The following is a 21,042-nucleotide window of genomic DNA, read 5'->3' as shown; positions in this document are numbered from 1 at the left end:
CCTAGAGTGACTTTTTTTTTTTTTGCCAGAGACATTCATCACAAATGAACAGCTGTGAACTACTAAGACAGTTTCCTGACTATCAAACACACATGAAAAACTGTGGTATGTGCAAACCTGACACTTGGGGTTGTGGGTGGCACTGGAGGAAAACTGATGAAATGGAAAGAGTTTCATCCTCATGAGAGCCCGCATGCGCTAGTAAATATCAGAATTTTAAAATCTGCCTCACTTCTCTGTACTGTTTTCTTCGGCGGTGTCTCCTTTGTACTTTTCATGTTTCATTCCATGCCTTTTCATCACCTGCCTTTCTTTATGTTCTGCCGCTTTTTCTTTCATCCTTCACCCCTCCAATCCTCTTTTTCCCCTCCCCTCTCCATTCTATAGTTCCCTGCTTATTTTTTTCATTACTTCATTCCTTTCTTTACAAGCCACGCTCTGTCTCTCCCTCTTTTCCTCTCGCTGCTCCCTCCTCGTCTCCTTGTCAGCCTGCCAACGGCCCGACGGCATGTTCGTTTTCATCCTCAGCCTAGAAAACAAGGTCTAAAGTTCAAAGCTGCTGTTGTGGATTGGCGCTAGGAGAGGGAACACAGAAGTAGGCCAGGCCAAGGTCAAAACACATTTGAATATCATCACAAATATACGGAATTTTAATCCAATTAGACACCATTAGACATACCCTTTGTGAACTGAATGGGGGGGGGGGGGGAAGCCTGATGACTCATCACTCCATGGCAGAGAAGATTAAGTTATCATAGGTGAGGGGGATGAAGCCAAAAAGGTTTTTTACAATACGAATGTCAGTCAATCAGTATAAATCAATGATTATCATCAGGAAGGTCAGATCCATGTATCTTTTGAGTTTAAAAGATCATTTTTGTGAAAGCCGATGACACCGGATGGTTCATTCGGTCAGATGACGCTCTCACACAGAGCAAGTATAATGATTTAATTTGGATTCAAAGTTAAAACATTCAAGATATATAATTTCTCTCCTTTTTAATATTACTTTTTTAAAATAATTAATAGTCAAATGTAGAAATTGAACCAACAGTGTGACAGAGCATGCGTCAGAAAGCTCAGACTTCAGTGACAGAGCGTCCGAAGTGATAATGTCTCTGAATATACATTAGATAGCAAATATTGATTTGGATTGATTGCAAAAAAAAAAAAGTGAATAGTGACAAGGGTATCGACAACCAGATCACATACCAGGATGTGATGTCATCTCGCTACATTCCGTTACCAGTCCCTTGAAATGCCGTCAGAGAAACGTGTGTCCAGGCAAGCAGCTTGTTTCTGGCCTCTAATTCTTTGAAAGCCCTCTTATCATTTTTCCCAGCAAAAGTGATAATTTTCTGACACTCATTCAGACCTTTAATTCTTACTTTCTGTGGTGGTTGTGTTGCCGTCTTTATCGCTGGGGGTCAATTGTATATTTCGCGTTGCAGTGTTTAGAGAGTCCAGCAGAAGTTGATTTGACCTTTCTGTTCTACCATCTCAGTGTCTTCATGCTCATTTCGCTCAGTTTGATTGCCAAACTCCATCTTCGGTTTTTAGCCTTGCCACTGTCAATGACAACAAAACCGAGCACTCACTACCTCCTGAGTCTCCGCAACCTTTCCATATAAGAGCATGCAACAGGATAACATCAAATGCCAGCAAAATACTTAACACATTTTTTTTAATATTGTTGAAATTTAGTTTAGTTTATTGAATCTGTTAGTTTATAGTGTTGTGGACAAGCTCATTAACTAACATAAACGGTACATGGGTTAGCTGACCCACACAGCTCACCTCCAGTTTCTTGATCAGTTCTTCTTCAGCATAGAGACTTTTATGATAAGGGCATGCATTCAAACATCTTCTTGAAGATTTTTATGGCAATGTGTGTCTGCACATGTAAGACACTTTGTTCCGTGATTGTAATTCATTTAGAAATGCAACAAAGTGGCTTTGGAAATATAAGACGTGAGCAAGGAATAGAGAACACAAACATATCTGTCTCCTCAGGTCTTTAGCCTGAAAGACCCAAAAGGGGACACTTGTGTGATGCTATAAATATAGCAAGTGTATGCTCATGCATGCTCAGACTGTTATTCTTGGTGCTTTTAATCTGATGATTGAGGGAAGTATATTTTGTTGGGGTTGTAGTTTTCATGTTCCCACGTCTTGTAAGTGCTTGCTGTGCACTCACAAGGCTTGTGTGAGGGTGTGTGATTTCATTTGATTAACATATCATTCCTTTGCACAGCTGGGTTGTTCCTAGCTTTTCTCATGTTGGTATGTGTGTGTGTTAGACAGGAGAGAGAGAGAGAGAGAGAGAGAGAGTGTGTGTGTGTGTGTGTGTGTTGCTCCACCTGCGCCATTAAGCAAGAGTGCGTGAGCCAGGTGCCCACCTGTATTTATCCCACGACAGCTTCCTCCAGCCCCTGTCATTACAGTGCTGCTATAAAAGCACAACCATTCAGACAGTTTACAGCATCTCAAGCGCTTGTCCCGCGGGTGAGTGGGTGTGTGGGAAACAGATAAAAACTTGCTCTGGCTTTTCTGTGTGAGGTGAATGTAGTCAGCAACTCAGGGTAGGGCCTGTATTTAATATTTCACTCCAGAGGTATAATATGCTGAATGGGAATTAGAATATAATCAGAATGTTAATAATTTGAGGATTGTGAGAAATAACCGACGAAATACCTTGATTTAAAAAAAAAAAAAAAAAAAAGGTTACCACAGCATGGTGTCTCCTTCAGTCCACGTGAGTGGAATGGTGCATAGGAACTAATCTCTGATTTACCATATTCTTCAGTGCACAAGTTGTATAAGGGTTGGCTTTTGATGCACAAACAAATCTATCTTAAAATGAAAAGAACAAATAATTTGCAGTAATTGACCTTTTTCAGGTATATTCATTGTTAACCATGTTCATTCATGCATGATTCGTGCGTGACAGGGCTGAAGTGGGATGTTTATAATACTTGTCAAATGTCCCTGTGAGCTCATTTAATTTTTTGATGATAATGGTTTAAGGTAGCCCTTGGCCCTAGCTTGTCACACTAGCTTGCTAACATAGCAAACAGCTAACATAAGAGTTAATTCCAGCTTTACAGTGGTTTACAGAATATGATGCGTCATAAGACTTCAAAGAGATCAAACAGGTGACTCAACTGTGACTACAATATATTATATGTGACACACTGACTCTCCTCCACTCTGACACTTGCTGCTCATCATTCACTCTTGCTGGTCCTGGTTTTGTCAGAACTATCTAGTTAAACACCTCTTGCTGACCATTTTACTTGATATTTGGATATTATTCACCGTCAAGACACCATGGAGGACAAGATTTTTATTGAGAAGAGCGCTGGAGTCTACAAGCCCATCAGGGTAAGTGAGAATGCTTCCATCCATCCATTTTCTACTGCTTATCCTGTTGCCAGTCCATCACAGGGTCAACACATATAGACAGACAACCATTCACACTCACAGCCACACCTACGGTCAATTTAGAGTATCAATCAGCCTCGGGAGGAAGCTAGAGTACCTGGAGAGAACCCACGCAGGCACAAGGAGAACATGCAGACTCATTGTGAATGTTTGTCATGTAAAAAGAGGAAACCCTGTGTTGTAGGTCAAACTGTCATTTCAAATGTAAACAACTACAGAATCTACCATGTAGCGGACTTAAACCTATTATTGTATATAATGACATTATTGTAGTACTTAAGTCCTGTTACTGGTGTCGCAGTGGTATAAATTTATATATCCTGGAGAGCATGAAGACATGTCCTTCGTCAATCCACTGTCTGTTCGCAGTTAACCAGGATTTCATATGAATAAAAATGAAGACGCAGTTGTTTTAAGTAATCTAAGTGTCCCTAAGCTTGAACATGCCAAGTTGTTTCGAAAAAACAAAACAACTGAGGCTAAAAACGCAGCGGCAGTGATGTTTTTCAAAAGAACTTGACATGTCGAGCCTTCGGGATACTTGGATTACTTCAGATGAGCAGCATAGAGGAGTTTTATGATTTTATTATGTATATTTATGTACATTTAAAAGTTGGTAAACACTCACCTAACCAGACCTTCCATCAGCATGATGGTGGGTAGATGGCGACTGAATTTTCATTTTTGGGTTGAATTATTGCTTTAAAGTCACTGCTACACTACTTTATTTTTAAGAAATTGTTTAGATAAACTGATTGTTTTACATAATTATCTGACTATAGAGTGCTTTATGATGTATTCCACAGGAGAGTTGATGTGTTGTTGGACTCAGTTTTGAAAATGTATCTTTAAAGAAAAATGCCGTTGCTAGGTAACACCAGCAAACAGCAACTTTGATTGTAAATGCGTTGCTGTGTATCAGGTCACATGAATAAATGGCACATGCGACCTGATTTAGTGCACTCAGAGTTAGATGATAACGTTAATATGTTATCACAAATATTGTCATAGTTTGAGAAAGTGCACATGCATCATTCAGTATCAAGTTTATTTGTTGTTTAACAAATGCCAAATCTACGTGTCAGTAGATAACTTCTCAGTGACATGATGTCATTTCCTCCTCAGGTCTTGTTTGGCACCAAAATCTATGCACGTGCGCTGCAGATCTGCTGGCATATGCCCAGTTTCAAGGTCCAGGTAAAAGCTTCCACCAATCTGAGCTCACACAGATATGAAATCAGCAGTTTCTCGTCGCATATCAGGGTGACTGATCTGCTCTGTGTTGTTAGATCGCTCTGCTGAGAGAGCTCCTGCACCTCCAGGAGAAGAAGAAGCTCCCAGGTCACCTCACTGTGGAGGACCTGCTGGAGCCCATCGTCCAGCAGAGTAAAGAGGACCTGAGAGAGAGGTAAGTTACCACACACACACACACACACACACACACACACACACGCTCTCTTGCCTATGATGAAGCAGAGTCTAATTATGTTTTCCTTTTGTGTGAAGCCTTTGGAAGTTCGAGCTGCAGGGCTTTGATGCGGACGAAGCCACTCCCCTTCTCAGCATGGTGAGACCAGAATCATAGACCCAGTTCATTTTCCGTTATTCTGATTTGATCCTGTGTCAAACTTAGTTAAAATCTCATTCTTTCTCGGTTTCAGGTGTGGGATGTCAATAATGCTAACAGGAGGAGAGATATTCAGTGTGCGGCCCAGGTGCTGCTCAAGTCCCCGGAGGATGTCCCCCCAGAGATGATGTGAGTCATGTGTGACAGGATGTTTTTTTTTTTTTTTTAACTGTGATTCTATTACTCTGGAGTGTTATGTAGTGTTTCATAAATTCATTTAAATCACCAACAGGCATCCAAAATTCCAGAGGGTGGCACAGAACTTCGCCACCGTCCTGCGGCAAAAACCACAGGCCCCCTCCTGCACCGAGCTGCTGAGCCCACGAGAGGTGGCCATCGCAGTTGTCCCAAGAGTCCTGCAGGGATTTTACGTTCTCCCTCCAGGTCCCCAGCTTAACATGGCCTCACAAATGCTGAGTAAAGCGTTTGTTGGGGTCACCCAAGCTGTTGTGGACAGGATCTCCATGACCATCAACAACAGGGAGAGCCGGATCACCTTGTCCCGCTCCAGGAGGGACAACCTTGTCCTTGCCATCCAAACTGCCATCCGGAAGACATGCGGCCCGGAGGACCTGGCTAAAGACCTCACAAATTTTGCTCCAGTGCTGCTGAGAAAGATCAGCGATGTTGCTGCAGAGCTTATTAGTGCACTGTTTCCAGTCCAGAGTGACCCAGGGATGGAGTCGCATCCTCCTGCACCCCCGACTCAGGTTGTGGATGAGAGGCCAGTTCCACTGGATGTTTTCATCTTCTCAGCGGAGTCCACTCTTCCAGGAAAACCCAAAATCAACAGGGAGGGGAGGGGGCGCCACTGGTTCCGTGGGCGGTATTACCCCATAACCTAGTCTTTATTAGAAAGTGGGAAAGCATGATAGTATAGTTGTAATGGAAATATTATGTTGATCAAATAAACAAATTAACCTTAAAAACAAAACTGTTTTCATGTGTCATATTTTGTTAAACTTTTCCACCTTTTTAAAGAATAAAAAGAAAGCAATTGAATGAGATTATGTTCTATGATTATTTTGGCATTCAGCATAAGTGTTCAAATTATGTGTGAGCCAGCGAAGTCTGAGTGCTCAACGTTATTTATGGTTTCATTTGTTGTCATTGTAATCAAGAGCAGCAGGCTATTTAAGGGACATAAACTCACCAAGAAATCAAAATTATGTTCTGTAATACAAGCTCAAGATATTTGAGATCACATTATTGATAGGAGTATTTATCGGAGTGATGACATTCAGCTCAGTTACACAGCATGACCAAGAAAATCTACAAAATGGAAAAAGAGAGTCTGAATAAAAATTTGTACAAAAGCAGCCTGCGCTCCAGCCTGAGACCGGTCCGACTCTGTGACGAGCTGATGTGCAGTAAGTGAATGTAAAGCGATGACATGAACACCGCATCACGGATGCATCAGCATTGTGCACTTTGACCTCTAGGTTGTCATTGCAACATATAAACGTACCGCTCCTACCAGCCGCTGCTATACAACTGTTAAGGGGCATTTTCATTAATGTAAATCACATTTTTCACACCAATTTGCAAAATCTGCTGGTTCCTGGAATTTTACCACATAGAAATTATCACAAAAATGCTGCTAATTTTGTGGCAATTTTTAAGAAAATCCTCCTGGAAAATTCAAGCATTTTTGGACACAGCAATCAAAAAAAAAAAAAAAAAATCAGTGGAATCTTGGAGGGACCGGCTATAAATTACCTTTATGAAGGGGTTAACAATTATAACTATTTATGTATGTTCATTAGTTGAGTGCTAATCAGAAGAGGGCAGCAATGCTGGTGTGAACCTCAGGTGGGCTCCATCAAATTCAGGGTGTTATGAACATTTAGCGCTATTGGCTAATGTAAACACTAGACTGAAATCCTTGATACGGGGAAACATATAGCACCCAGACTATGGTTTCATGCTGCTCCTTTTTGTTGCTTACAGTGTTGTTTGAAGTGACTTTCTCTCTGCTACCATCTCTACTACACTCAGTCTAAATTAGAGTATTTTGCTCAGCCTACCTGAGATTAGCAGGATTTGGGGCATATCTGTGGAGCCACTTAAATCTCTCCACTGTTGCGCATGATAGAATAATCCTCTGGCTGTGATGTCTGTGTCCAACATGAGCACTTGTACCCAAATTGGGTTGTTGTGGAGCCAGACGGAATCGCATACATGGCGAAGTTCATTGTTGAAACAAAATTAAACTTGCAATTTGTAACTTCCCTGGATCTACTGCTGCCCTGAAGAAGTCAGCCCAGTGGAGACTAATGTATTTGTCACATGTGTGATGATGGCTCGCATCTTTAGACAGATTTGTATTCATCACAATAACAGGAAAATGTGTGAAACATTTACAGGAGTGGCCCTTCGGTTTACAAGTGTTGGGGTTTGGAGAGTGTGTGCATTTTAAGCTCCTGCCTGGCTGCCACTTTGTTTTATTGTACTGGACTGAAGTTTATGGTGGTTTGCTGTTAGTGAGGCCCACTGCGAGGCAGCCAGTGGTAAAAGTAGGACATGCTCCCTGTTGTGCTGCCTATAGAGTGAACCCCTCCATATGTCATAGATTCCATTTCCTCCTATAAGCCTCATACAGGACTGGGCAGTACAGAACTGCTGCTGAGCTTTGAAGAAAAACTATGTGAAAGTAGAGAGGAAGACTCCTTTTCCTGTGTCATAAACTTTGGTTTACCCAGTTAAAACCGTTGGTGAAAATGCTTCGTTCAAGACAACTCGGAAGACGTGGGAAAAATCAAATTTGAGTTGGGGGGGAGGGGGTAATTGAACTGTGTCTAACTTTGAAAATTTAGTTCCGGAACTTTTTAGAATTGATGTCACTTAAAGTATCAAAGATGGAATCCTTTTTCCTTAATTTTAAATTTAATCGTTCAGAATGTGTTTTTTAATGTCACTTTTTTTTTTCTTGACAAACCGCTTTCAAGCGTGTTTCAACAGTACACTAATCTGTGTCCTCGTTTTTGCCTTCCAAGTTGATAACAGTTTGAAAGCCATTATGTCACAAATCTTCCAGTTAGAAAGCCGACTTCTAAATTGTCTTGAATGCAGCAAAAGAATTTTTGTTGATCTGCAGTAACATCTAAGAGAAGGGATGTAAGTTTAATTAAAAAAAAAAAAAAAAAGGTAGTTTGTACCAGTTGTGGTGAATTTACACTGTAACTGCGCCTGGGTCTGTTGGCCGCAAACCTCCGTCCTTCTGTAGGATCGCCAAACACTGCAAGTCCTTGAGTTTTAACATTTACTCAGTGACGATCAGTGGTAGCCACAACTGAATTGAGATGAATCTCATGTCGGTTCTGGATGGTATTTGTCAGTGGTTCTCAGAGTTGTGTCACTAAGAGATTGTGAACGGATTACCAGAAAATTAGTTTTCACAGCTCTGAAACAAAGTTCAATACTAAATAAATACTTTTTTCTGGGAATAGACACAAGTAGTTTATAAAGAGCGGATCTGGAGCTTCATGTTTCAACATGTCCTCTCATGGAGGTTGTTGAGACAAAGTCTAAATTGTCGATTGCATCCGCCGTAGAACCTACTGTGCTGATTTTATCCAAGTGTTATTCGGCACCACTTCTAAACGCAATCCAGTTTTGTCAGCCTATTTTGTCAGTCTGCAAAAACATCACATCCGGGTTAAAAGCCGCCAGATGATCATTAATCATCCGGCTTGGTCTCTGTGGTGGTGACAACAAACTCCATTATGGTGAGGACTTTTGATGGGTACTGGCACAGATTAATCAATGCATTTATAAATCTACCTCACGTTCAAACTAAGAGAAAGCCGGTCCCCAGCCTGCTTAGAGTTTGTTGTGGGATTTAAAAAGTTGCCTTCTAATCCATAATATATAGCATGTTCTTTTCCTTTCTCCCAAAGCCAGGCGGTCTTGTTGTTTTAACAGCTCATTGGCTGTATATATTTTGCAAACTGGAACATCAGATTTATGATAGCAGGAGAGCATAAAGACAAACACAGTACAGTAGTTTGATGGGCCCAGAGGGGCACATGAGGGGCTGCAGTGAAAAAGAAAAGCCGTCAGCGTCTCGAGAGAATTTCGACACCGTTTTTAACTGACTTCCTTTATGTTGCTGCTTTACTTTCCGATGCAGCAGTTACAAAAGGAGCATTGATTTGGCATCGCTACTTTTAACACGTTTTGAAGCGGCTAATACAGTACCACGTTATATTTATACTTGAAGTACTGTATGAATGCGCTAATCTTTTCCTCATGTCTGAAGAAAAGCCGTTCAAAGAAGCACTGAGAACATTGTATAACACATTTAACTCTAAAGAAATAGATTTTTGTAAATGCATCCAATCAGTTGTTTGTTGCCCCGGAGTTCTCCTAATTATAGGCAAAAAACATCAAATCCTCTTTGGAAATAACAATGCTATTATCATAAATGCATACGGGGTAAGTGCTGATCTTGTTTTTCATGAGTTTTCAAGTAGCTGATGCATTACACAATTAAGGTTAAAAAAAAAAAAAACCCACCATGGATAAAAACAAGCTTTTACTGTGGGCAACAAGCAGCGCTTTAGTAACCTTTACATGTGTACCTCAGCATTCTATCGACCATTACTGGCTGTTCCAGTAATGGCTGTCATTAAGTTGGAGAGCTTGAATGGATTTCTCCCTCTAAACAGGCTTGACCATATTTTGATGCATTTTGTGAATTAAATACTTGGGTAATTTTGAGTGAAAATAGAAAAACAGACTATTTACTTTGGGTTGGGAATTTGATTTGAAGACCAACAAGGAATCGATAAGCAAGAATCGATATTAAAATCGACAAATGATATCCAGCCAAATATGTTTTTTTTCCCCCATACATAAACGTAACCATCATCTTAAGCAATAAATCAATGAGCTGAATCACAATCGATTTGCAGAATTGATGCATTTGAAATGATATCCAACCCTACTACACCACTCAGTGATTCAGTGAAGATATAGTTAGATATCTTAAATATCAGATATCTTTTAGTTTTGTTTTGTTTTGTTGAGCGCCTCACAGTGATGGGGTCTGTAATGGTTGACCTCATGAGACCTAGTTGTTTACATGCTAAGAGGGGTTTATGAATTTTATCATTAGCAGATGGGAATCTGCTGCTTTGCGCGTCGCTTCAGAGAGGAAAATAACAGGAGCCTCAGTAAAAAACAGACAGCAGAGTGACTCTGCTATAATCCGGCCTGATTATCTGTCTCACTACATTTTTCATCTGTTGACATTAGATTTCACCTGTGCACGACTCTGCATAGCTCGCCCAAGTGTGACAGACAAATGTGTATTCATCAGAGGCTCAACGGTGAGAAACGGCAGACAAACAGAAAAGTGAAACTATAAAGGAAGAAAGAGGAGTGAGATTTTTAGGATGGCACTGCAGGCGAGGATGCAAAAATACTGGTGTTGCCATGACACCGGAGATTTGACATGGGTGTGTGTTTGTGTGTGTGTGTGTGTGTGTGTGTGTGTGTATGTGTGTGCATGTGTGTGTGTGTGAAAACTGTTCAGAAGACAAAAATGTTGATGAAGCTCCGTGTTTGAAAGAGTACAAAAAGGTATCATTCAACTTGTGGAGGTAAATAGCAAACATGGTAAAAACCAATGTCACCGAATTGCCAAATAAATGAAAAAGCACCAGCACGAGTTCGTCCTCATCATCCTCTAAAGCTTCTTATCCAATCTGATAACAGACCTGAAATATAGCCAGCAAGAACGATACTTCCCGAAGAAGTCATGTATTATTTGCCGATGTTTTACCTTATCGTACGCCAGCAGAAATGTTACACGCTCAGCCGCTGCACTGTGAATGACTAGCTTGTGATGACGCATACGGACACAGCACCTCAAGAATGAGCCCCCGGCTTTGTCCGTGGATGATGAGAGCCACCAGCTGCAGGACAGTTTTTCAATTTAAAAAAAAAATAATTTTTGCACCTGAATACAAAATGACAGAGAATGGAGTTGAGCTGAGGCAAGAGACCTTAATACAGGGCCTGAGCTCAAAAATAAATCATACAAAATTATACAAAAGCATAATGATAAGTTAAAAGCATAGAGAAATGAGATAAAAACATCATGAAAGGAGTTCATCAAAGCTGTAGAGCACAATGTTGAAAGAAGAATAACAAAATGATAACTATTGAAAATGATATGAGAATGAATAATGCCAACAAATATAACAACAATAAAACAGAAAGAATAAACAATAACCATAAAACATAATGCAAACAAAATAAGAAGAAATAAAACCGTGGATAACAACATAGAGAACTCATTCATTTAGTAGTGAATATTTGAGCCTGCATTTAGTAATGAAATTGAGCCATTTGTGATTAGAAGAGGTTTTGATTTCCAAACTGTAGGTCGTGTGAATCTTACGCTGGACTGTCCTAGTGTTTTGCGGTAGAAATCACAGTGAATATGTTTTGCTTGCCTGGTTGGATATGGATGGATACTGGAATTTGACATGAAAAAAAAGTTATGGAAAACAATTGGCGATGGTTTTCCATCACAATACAGTTCTCACAATACAAAGCTACATCACAACTATGTCATCAAAGCTGGCTGGAGGACACGCTGACTGCTGTCATGGGGACCTCAGCAGCCGTGTGACCATGGTAATAGTAGATATATGGCAGGCCTGGGACGGGTGTTAACCGAATTAGACATCCCCCTCATGAAGTTTGCAAAAAATGGAACAGTGATTATAACTATTTATGCTTATTAAGAATTATAATTTTTACTGATTACACTATGTAATATTATCTTTCTCTGTGCAGGTAAATTAAGCTGTTTGGGTGTGTGTGTGTATTAAGCGTATCTGTCTCCCTCAGACACAGATGATCTGACCGTAGCTGTGCAACACATTCAACAAATCAATTTCCAGTGCAGACGCCTACACTTTAATTTTATGAAACTGTATCCATGACGAATGTGTTATCCATGGCTGCATTCTGCTTTGTCCAAAAAACATTGTCTCACCTGTCTCTCCCAATTACGCTCAATTCAATCGATTTTGTCGGTGCAGTTTTATGCCTCAGAATAAAGTAGAAGAAATTGATTTGGATAAAGTCACTTCTCTGTCTTATGAAACACATCGTTTTCTGCTATTATTCTGTGCTGCTGAGTCATGAATCATGATAAACACTCACATTCATATCAATAAATGTCTATTAATTTAAAGAGAAGAGGACATGACAGTGACGCTGAAGTTACTAATTGTATTATTCTCTTAAATTAGAAGTAGTGAAATGAAAAGATATATAGAAGAAAATGTGATAGAATAATAGAACAAATATGGTTAGGAGGGTGAGATGGAATTAAATGTTAGCCCTGACAGCTTCACATTCTGGCTGTTCTCTACCAATTAATCAACTGACTATAAATAAATGAAAAAGCTAATTATTAAGCGGTGTTACCAAGTGAGAGAAAACAGATAAAAAGTGACAGAGAAGTGATTAAAGGGGAACTAACGGTGTGGTTGTTAATTACACACCTGGAGCTTTATCACACGATTGTTAATCAGCACCACTAATGAAAGCTGTTTTGTGAATCGCTACGTTGACACAGAAATGCTGCGACTGCATTTGGCATGACGGATGATGGTCTGCGGCTTGTTTTTGTGTGTGCATCCACAGACCCCAACACGCACAACATGAATTATAAATCCCCGCTGTGTTTGTGTATGACACACACCCCTGGTATACCAGACTGGCATGTACCATAATGACTGTTTTATTCTTTTTTTTTTTCTTTTTTTTTTTTGGTGGTTGTTTATGACGAAGCTACATTGAGCTATGGGGTCTTCCAAATACTTTGGAAATAATGAAATTATTCCTCTTTCAAATGCAGTTTGTTTATGTGTTTTTCAATCTGATCGCAATGTCAATATCATATAAATCCATTTTGTAGAGATAATATCAGCATCTGCATATATAAGACTATTGGACAAATCGGTTGTAAAATACTGGCATGTCAGGTAAGAATAAAAAAGATGGTAATATCGTACGTCCTTAATACGTTACCCATTATGCAGTGGTTCCATGGATTTTTGTTTATCTAAAAGTGTTTTGTTTTGTTTTTTATTTTTGTTCTGTTTATGTGGCAGATTTTTTTTACATTTTAATTCTAATTTTTGGGTCCTAATACATGATGCTTTTACATTATCATTTATTCCAGTATCATAAAATCCTTTTAAAATGACAAAAATATAATTGTTTCATGTTTCAGGAGAATCTGTGGGACAATTTATCATCCAACAAAATTTGTCACGATGATGGTTCTACTACAGATGCGTTTACATTGTAGCGCTGTCGGTTTGTTACCGTCCCAAAGAAATTCGGCGGCTAAAGGGTTCACAAAAAAAACAGCATATAAGAATTTTCCTGACATCTTTACAATCTGCCCCATCAGTTCATGGCCTGATTCTATGTTGAGGGGCATTCTGGGTAACGGGGCTGATGGCTCACAGTCAACTGCTCCCAGCTCAGGTGTACGTGTGTCAGTATTTTCCAGTGAACTCATGCTTCTACAAGCTGAGATGTAACAAGAGATGATGAAGCCTCATTATGTTTGGCTCTCCACTGTCAACTTATCCTCTCAATTGACTTCCATCTTTTACTCTTTTCTCTCGCCATCCTCGGTGACAGTCTCTCACATTTTTTTGTCCCCATTTGACATGATCTGAGTCCTGCTTCCATGCACATCAACTCCCCACCAGCTTTATTCTGCAGCCACGTGACCACTTCCCCTGCTGCGTTCATAGCGTGAACTCCCTCCCCTCTTTGCCCTCATTTGGTTGTCCTTCCCCTCACATGACCTTGTCCCTCTCAGACAGATACAACATTTTCTCCATATTTCTTGTTTGTTTACGTGTCAAGATCTTGATTTAAGTCTAACGGTACCATGGACCTTCTAGTCTTGTGTGCGCTGTATTACCTGTTCCCTTTCCTTGGATGGATTTTTTTAAAAATTTCATCTATCTTTCTTTGTCCTTCAGAATGTTTAATCATATTAACAAAAAATCCATTCATTGCATTTCAAGGAGTATTGACTTGACATTTGAAAAAAAATAGAACATTGTGTCCTGTGTTAAAAAAAAGAAGACGAAGAAGAAAAGCATCCAAAGTGATCTTCTGGAAAAATATAATAAGAAGCCTTTATTTCGATGGCGGGGTCATGGTGAAATTCTTTAACCATTAACACTGCAACTGCACAACCCATTTAGATCTGATGCTACATGCAAGACCTGATAATCCCTCGTCATTATGGGTATCGTTGCATCAATCTAAATATATAAATAATCAAGCTAACTAGAGAGCAAAGTTCAGAAGGTCTAAACTGGGTAGAGAGCTGAATCACAGCCCACTCATAAAATTACCACAAAAAAAAAAAACCTCTGGAAAAAGTTGAGCTTTGGAAATCTGAATTTAAGGAATTAATACACAATGGGTTCAACATATTGACTAAAATCGTGAATTCGCAACTACTTATTCAATATAGCTTGTGTATTTGTTTGTCCTGTTATCTCCTGGATGGAGGAAACACTGCTAGCCCAGCATCTACAGTACAAGAACGTCAGGAATCCACCTGTCGTGTAGATGCTGACATCACTAGTCTAAATGACAAGGCCTTCAATCTTTGCTTGCAAATCCGCACACGCACATGCACACACATGCACATACATGCACACGCATCATAATCCACAGATAAACCTTCTATATAGAGTGTTTTTTCGCCCGCCTGCAACTCTTTGCTGTCCTTCTTTGACTTCCTTCAAGTATCCTTATCTCCTCCATCAGACAGAGGCACTTTCTGTACAGATGAATATGGATTACTTTGCTCACTGTTAGTCTGTCGGTGTGTGTTACTCCACTGCTGTTTATTTAAAAGGGGACGGCCAGATGGTGTATGTGTATGTGTGTGTTAGTGAAAAAAAACAAAAAACAAAAAAAACAACCTGGCACTGTAGAAAATATTTCATCTTGGCAGTGTTAAATGTGTCTGTCATTTCTTAGCCTCTAGCTAGTGGCCCTCTTTTCTGTCATTAATTCTGTTTCCCATTAACACTGTAATTTTACCATTCTTAAGTGTGTGTGTGTGTGTGTGTGTGTGTGTGTGTGTGTGTGTGTGTGTGTGTGTGTGTGTGCGCGCGCGCGCGCGCGCGCGTGTGTGCATACGTGTGTGTGTGCACCTGCCTCTGCTGAGTCACTCAGCTCATAGCTGTGAGATGCAGTGAGTGTGGTTGGCAATGCCTTCTGCTAAATATGCTAATCACCCAACACCTGTTAGTATAAGAAGAGGAAACCTTACCTCTCCAACTAGCACACGCTGAAATACTCCCACACAACACACGACGAGGGGAAACAAACTGATTTTTTTTAAGCTTTGTTTCAGGTTGGTGAAAGTCACAGACAATGATGTGCAGGAATATTCATCCCTAATCTTCACTCCAATCAAGCAGCAGAGTTTTTTGAGGAGGAAAACTGGCTTTGATTTCATCTTGTTTTTCTTTTTCTTCTTCAGTGATGGAGCCCATGACGGTGACGACGTCGGTGGTCGGACCAGATGAGTTCGACCGCAATGCCCCGCGGATCTGTGGCGTGTGCGGCGACAAGGCCACCGGTTTCCACTTCAATGCCATGACATGTGAGGGCTGCAAAGGTTTCTTCAGGTCAGTGTCTAACTCCAGGTGTGTGTGTGTGTGTGTGTGTGTGTGTGTGTGTGCGCGCGCGTGTGTGTCTGCGTGTGTGCGTTGGAGCTTAAGTACTTGTTTCAACTGTCATCATTGGCTACCTTTTCTTTTAATCAGGCTTTTAGCAATCACATGTATTTTGCATTATCAGGCAGCACCTGAAATGCACCGACCACTGCAGATACTTGTTGCTATGAACTCTCAATGAAAAACTTAAAAAAAAAAAAATGTGGCAAATGATCAACTGTTGCATTTTTAAAATTCTTTTCCTATGAATATATTTGCTCCTGCATGTCTGTTACATAATGACAAACATTGAAACTGAGTGAGCATGCATTCAAATTAAATTAATCTGCACGAACAAAAGAATGGATAAAAAAGCCTGTCATGAAATAAGACACACCATGAACAGTAAAGATCGAAGGTTTATTTCCTTTATTTTAGTCAACTTTATTTTCATTTTTGTACCCTTTTTCTTTTGCTCCTCTTTCCCGCTTGTGTTTTCAGCTCTCTACATTAACAGGATTATTTTCAGGCACATATTTTAGTGGTGTCAATATATTTTATCCATGACTTACTCCGTCACACGTTTCACTCAGCATACAAACGCCCACGTTCATATTTTCATTCGACAAGGATTCCAAATAGGATTCATTATTATTGTGATACATTTTTTATTCCACCAGTCAAAGAGAGAAGAATACAGACTGTGGTGTTAATCATGAATGGAATGAGCCGGTTCCAATCAGTTAATTAGTCATGATTTATTTATATGTAAAATCTGTTTAAATGTATTTATAAATTTTGGATGCTCATTTATAAAATAGGAATTCAAGGAGCATGAACTTTCAGAGTACATTCTGGATTTTTTTTGTGTGTGAAAATAACATTGTCACTATTAATGACTTGCAGTAGCAGAACCAAGCAACAACCACCTCCTTCTGTCCCTGCAATGTATTTTAATCACTAGAGAGCATAAATGATTGTAAATGAACGTAAGTGATCTTGTGTTTCAATCCTGTAGGCGCAGCATGAAGCGGAAAGCCTCCTTCACCTGCCCATTCAATGGAAGCTGCACCATCACCAAGGACAACCGCCGTCACTGCCAGGCCTGTCGCCTCAAACGCTGCATCGACATTGGCATGATGAAAGAGTGTAAGATAAACCCTCTGACTTTTTGCAGTCCAGCAATGTCAATTCAGAGAAGAAAACAAGTGGAGATTTGCTAAACAAGTCCATTTGTTTCCAGTGATACTGAGGAATGAACGCCAAATACTAAAGACTTTGCTCGGTTACTTTTTCAAATGCAGTGATAGCTCATATGTTGTATGTCACTAGACCATTTGTGTAGAACCTCAGTTCATTTTCAGTCCAAGGGGTATTTTCAACAGTTCCAGACCAAAATGCCTCAGCCAATCAGAGCAATAAACATAACCAGACGGAGATCTGACACGTCTTTCGTATCCCCTAAAACGTCACCTCTTGCAGTCCACTTGGTTGATAGCTGCGGGGAGTCGGGACTGTGTCCTGTGTGAAAGACAAGCCGTGGTAAACGGAGGACCCAGGCGCAGAGATGTGTCCACAAAGCAGATCTTTATTGATTAACAGAAAATCACCTTGTACCGAGGGAAAAACAAAGACTTTATTATTACGTTATAATTTAACTAAAAATCACTCCTAAGAGGCTGTAAAATTAGGAAACAGAAAATCACTCCAATCGGAGGACAAACAAAAGGCTACAAAACTTCCTAAGGCTGTGAAACTTACCAACTGAAAACTCTCCAGCAGGAGGAAAAACAAATGCTACAAACAGTATCAACTTAAAGCACTCCAAACGGGAGGAAAAAACTAACTAGGCTACAACAAAAAGGCACACCTAAAACAATCGGTGGCTCTATTCTAAATACAATCAGCAAACTAAACTAAGGCTATGAACTGTAACAACAGAAAATCACTCGGTAACGAGGAAGGCTCAGGCAGGAATAACTAGAACAAGACTGTGACGAGATAAGGCTTAGGTGATCTGACGAAACACTTCGGCACAAGCCAGCGGAGACGCAGACTATTTCACACATGAGGGTGATGGGAAACAGGTGGACACAATCAGGAATCAGGGATGACACTGACGACACTCGAGGAAAGGCAAGGGACCTGAAACGAGAGGAGAATCAAGACTTTCAATATAAAACAGGAAATGACAAGACAGAAAACCCCAGACGAGACAACCTCACTGCGGTGTGACACTGGACAGTGAATTATTTTAGTCATATTGTGAGGTAAATGCTACTAAACCCGCTTAAAAAAAGATCTAATCCATTGCCGTTGCTATTAGATGAGTTTGCCACCCCCACCCCCCCTGTTTGTCACCTTTTTATCAGTGTTATTGTGCTGTCAACCTGTCAGTCTCTGACCTCCCATGTGAGATGCTTCAGTCAGCAACTTTGTGTTTTAAAACTCACTTCAGCCCAGATTGCAGTTCAATCGATGCGCCTGCATGGTAGCAAGCAGCTAGCATAAACCTGCCAGTTCAGTACGAATCGGGAGTATAAGCTGTGGCGTTTGCGATTTAACATCAGTGGACTGGTGTGCTTGCAGATGAGGCATTACAACGTAAACCTAGGTGGATATTTTTATCTTAGGGAATAAGTCAGAAACATTTTTCATGCCATGTTCTTGTAATGTTTTTGATAGAAAGTTATCAATTTTTTTTCCAGACTATTCTTTTCAAGCATAGGACAACATTCTGTAAAACATTTTAAAAATGTTGGTTGAGGCCACAGATGGAAGATTAAAAATATATATATATATATATATCAATGGAATTGGTGCACTGGACTCTACAGATATTAGGGTAATTTTTCCAGTTGAATATTTTTAATTTGTCTCGTGTTCAATTTCAACATTCAACATTAAACAGAGAGCCAGTTAGAGGAAGGAAGTCCTGATAGAAAATGTATCCGTTGATCTTATCACAACCTGAGTAATCAATAAATCCACTATTAACATCAAAGCTGCATTCAGAATTTACCCAAATTAAATCCCAGTACCTGTCTCTTATAATAAGTACCACGCTGTCGATCAGGTGGACTCAAATACAAATGTTAAAGCGCCACAAAGAATATTTTCAGTGAGTCAAAGGTCCAATTATTGAGGTCGGTCAGGCCTCTTAGTGACCCAGCTGTCTGTGCATGGTTGGCATGGAGACAAGTCCTGGCCAGTACCTGTCTGTATGTGCTGCGGCCGCGAGTGCAGGGTGGAACATAATTGCAGTAGTTGGAGTTACCAAAAAAAAAAAAGAAAACACTTCAACCGGACTGGCCATTCGAGAAACCTCCCGAACTACCTGCTACTACTCCTGCCTTGACGTGCTGACCCAACCAAAACACACAGTAAAGGAATGACAGCTGGGGGGGCCACAAATGGGCAGCCGGTGGGGGCGGTCTATTGAGGATCACTGCTGCAGAGAATAACATTTTATTGGTAGTAATTGTTACTGTGTAATTGATGCTCTTCATGATGCTGCCATCATCAAATTAGGATGATGTGAGTACAGAAAGCTCAATAAATGCAAGCTGGAGAGATTAGCGTGGGGTCGGCTGGTGCTAGCAGTAAACTATATTTACTCTAATATTTAAAGAAATTAAGAGGGCCAGTAGAATCAATGGCGGGGTGTAAATTGATCTGATTTGCAACACGGATGGAGACAGAAAATAGTGGATATGCATAGGAAGGACTGTACCATATGGCGGACTCAAGCTGGGGTTAAAAAGTTCACTCATATACTGTTATCCAGCGTTTAATTCCACGAAATGGGTTTACGCTGGTCACCGCAGTTCAGATGTTGTTAATCAAATAGATTGATCTGAATGTGACTGACGCAGTCATTTATATTTGAAAGGCTGTGTGCTGTGGCTGCTGGTAACCTTGTTGGTTATGCATACAGTACCAGGGTGTAATACAAGTCGAACGCCCTTTGAAGGAAGACGGAGACATCACCTGACTCTTTGTTAACACCAACTGACATGCTGTCAAAACTGATTCATAATAAATAACATGGAGGTGTATCTATCTCTTACATGGTGACAGGTCACACTATCCCTTAGTTAGGCATCTGCAGGCCAAAGCAATGCTGGTCACTACACTAACAAGGGAACTTGGCTTTAGCATTTGTTCTCTAACAAGTCACCTAAATTGTTTGGTTCAGAGCACAGACATTTTGTCACTTTTTCTTGGGATTCTTAAATGTTTTATGTTGCCTATACAATTTTTGCTACTGAAAAGCTGTAAGATTCAGAAACCTTGATGCTACAATTCAGCTATGAAGGGATTCTGCATATAAATCCAGAATCTAATGTTAAGGGAGAAAATGTCAATGACATGGGTTCCATTTAGGTAGCTTGCAGTAGTAGGGTTTGGGAAAAAAAAAATAGGAGTCGGGTGAGTAAGTAGTATAAATATACAGCAGGGAGCGCAAACAATCACAAGTGAGCAATAGAAGAATAAAAGAATTCAAAATAATTGAACCAAGCTGAAGAGCTTTTGCTTCATAGTAGTTTATGTCACTGATATATTTTTTCCTTTATAATAGGAGATGTGTTGAACATGTATTGCTGTTAATAATATATTTTACTTTTCAAGTTAATAGCATTATTTTAAGCAATAAAAGCGCAATCAGTTCTGCTTTTATCTGCTATAGGAAAGAATAGATAGCAGTAACATTAAGGACTCTGATCATTACGTAGTGTCAGTGTTGGTATCAACATAAAGGACTAACAGCCAGGAACATGTGTGGATTTGAACTTTACCAAAGTAACCCACCAGTGGGAAGTTGCAGCAGCAGTATAACATCTGCCATAACAACTTATAAAGACTCAGTGACATGAAGAGAATGAGAAGGGGAAGGAAGGAAGGTGGGGGCTGGTGGTGTGCAACTGCGGTTCTGTGGTTCTCTGTCTTCAAAGAACCAGCGACAAACAATCATCCAGCACACATTTCATTCACACACAGACTGTATGTGCATGCGTGCGTGTGGGTGTGAGAGAGAGAGAGAGTGATTGAGTGATGATGCAGGGCAGGGTTCAGACTGATGATAACCACCATGTTGACCACAAATAGCCTCATGACACTGGAGTGTCTGTGTTTCATTGAGTAAAGATCAGGGAAGGGTGCGCGGAGGGAGGGACGCTCATATCACGATAAAATGGTCCCTTTGTTTCGCAACACTAGTACACATACACACACACACAC

General features: G+C 40.2%; 2 protein-coding genes across 2 annotated transcripts in view; both read left to right on the top strand.

Annotated features, from left to right (window-relative positions):
• LOC147256185 (vitamin D3 receptor A) overlaps window positions 1–21,042 on the top strand; it is an 81,477-nt gene that overhangs the window by 35,193 nt on the left and 25,242 nt on the right. Inside the window, exons 3-4 of the mRNA XM_086214091.1 lie at window positions 15,627–15,774; window positions 16,820–16,950. Of these exons, the coding sequence (XP_086070217.1) occupies window positions 15,629–15,774; window positions 16,820–16,950 (277 nt within the window). The 5' untranslated portion in view covers window positions 15,627–15,628. The remainder of the gene's footprint in view (window positions 1–15,626; window positions 15,775–16,819; window positions 16,951–21,042) is intronic.
• On the top strand, window positions 3,194–6,054 carry LOC147256186 (uncharacterized). The gene is made up of 6 exons (XM_086214092.1): window positions 3,194–3,384; window positions 4,570–4,641; window positions 4,734–4,852; window positions 4,951–5,011; window positions 5,106–5,200; window positions 5,304–6,054. Exons 1-6 carry the CDS (start codon window positions 3,331–3,333, stop codon window positions 5,914–5,916), a joined length of 1,014 nt encoding a protein of 337 aa, XP_086070218.1. The 5' UTR covers window positions 3,194–3,330; the 3' UTR covers window positions 5,917–6,054.

This window comes from Aulostomus chinensis, chromosome 9 (genome assembly GCF_037954235.1).
Source record: "Aulostomus chinensis isolate RoL2024-O1b breed Wild chromosome 9, RoL_Achi_v1.0, whole genome shotgun sequence".
NCBI classification, from domain to species: domain Eukaryota; kingdom Metazoa; phylum Chordata; class Actinopteri; order Syngnathiformes; family Aulostomidae; genus Aulostomus; species Aulostomus chinensis.
The sequence above is the reverse complement of the archived record's forward strand: the minus strand, read 5'-3'. Positions and strand labels throughout refer to the sequence as shown.

What these genes read in the sequence shown, in the direction of transcription:
- LOC147256186 (XM_086214092.1), top strand. Translation starts at nt 3,331, where the DNA reads ATGGAGGACAAGATTTTTATTGAGAAGAGCGCTGGAGTCTACAAGCCC. An exon ending in GAGTCTACAAGCCCATCAGG is followed by an intron (nt 3,385 to 4,569) that starts GTAAGTGAGAAT and finishes TTTCCTCCTCAG; the next exon opens with GTCTTGTTTGGCACCAAAAT. An exon ending in TGCCCAGTTTCAAGGTCCAG is followed by an intron (nt 4,642 to 4,733) that starts GTAAAAGCTTCC and finishes CTGTGTTGTTAG; the next exon opens with ATCGCTCTGCTGAGAGAGCT.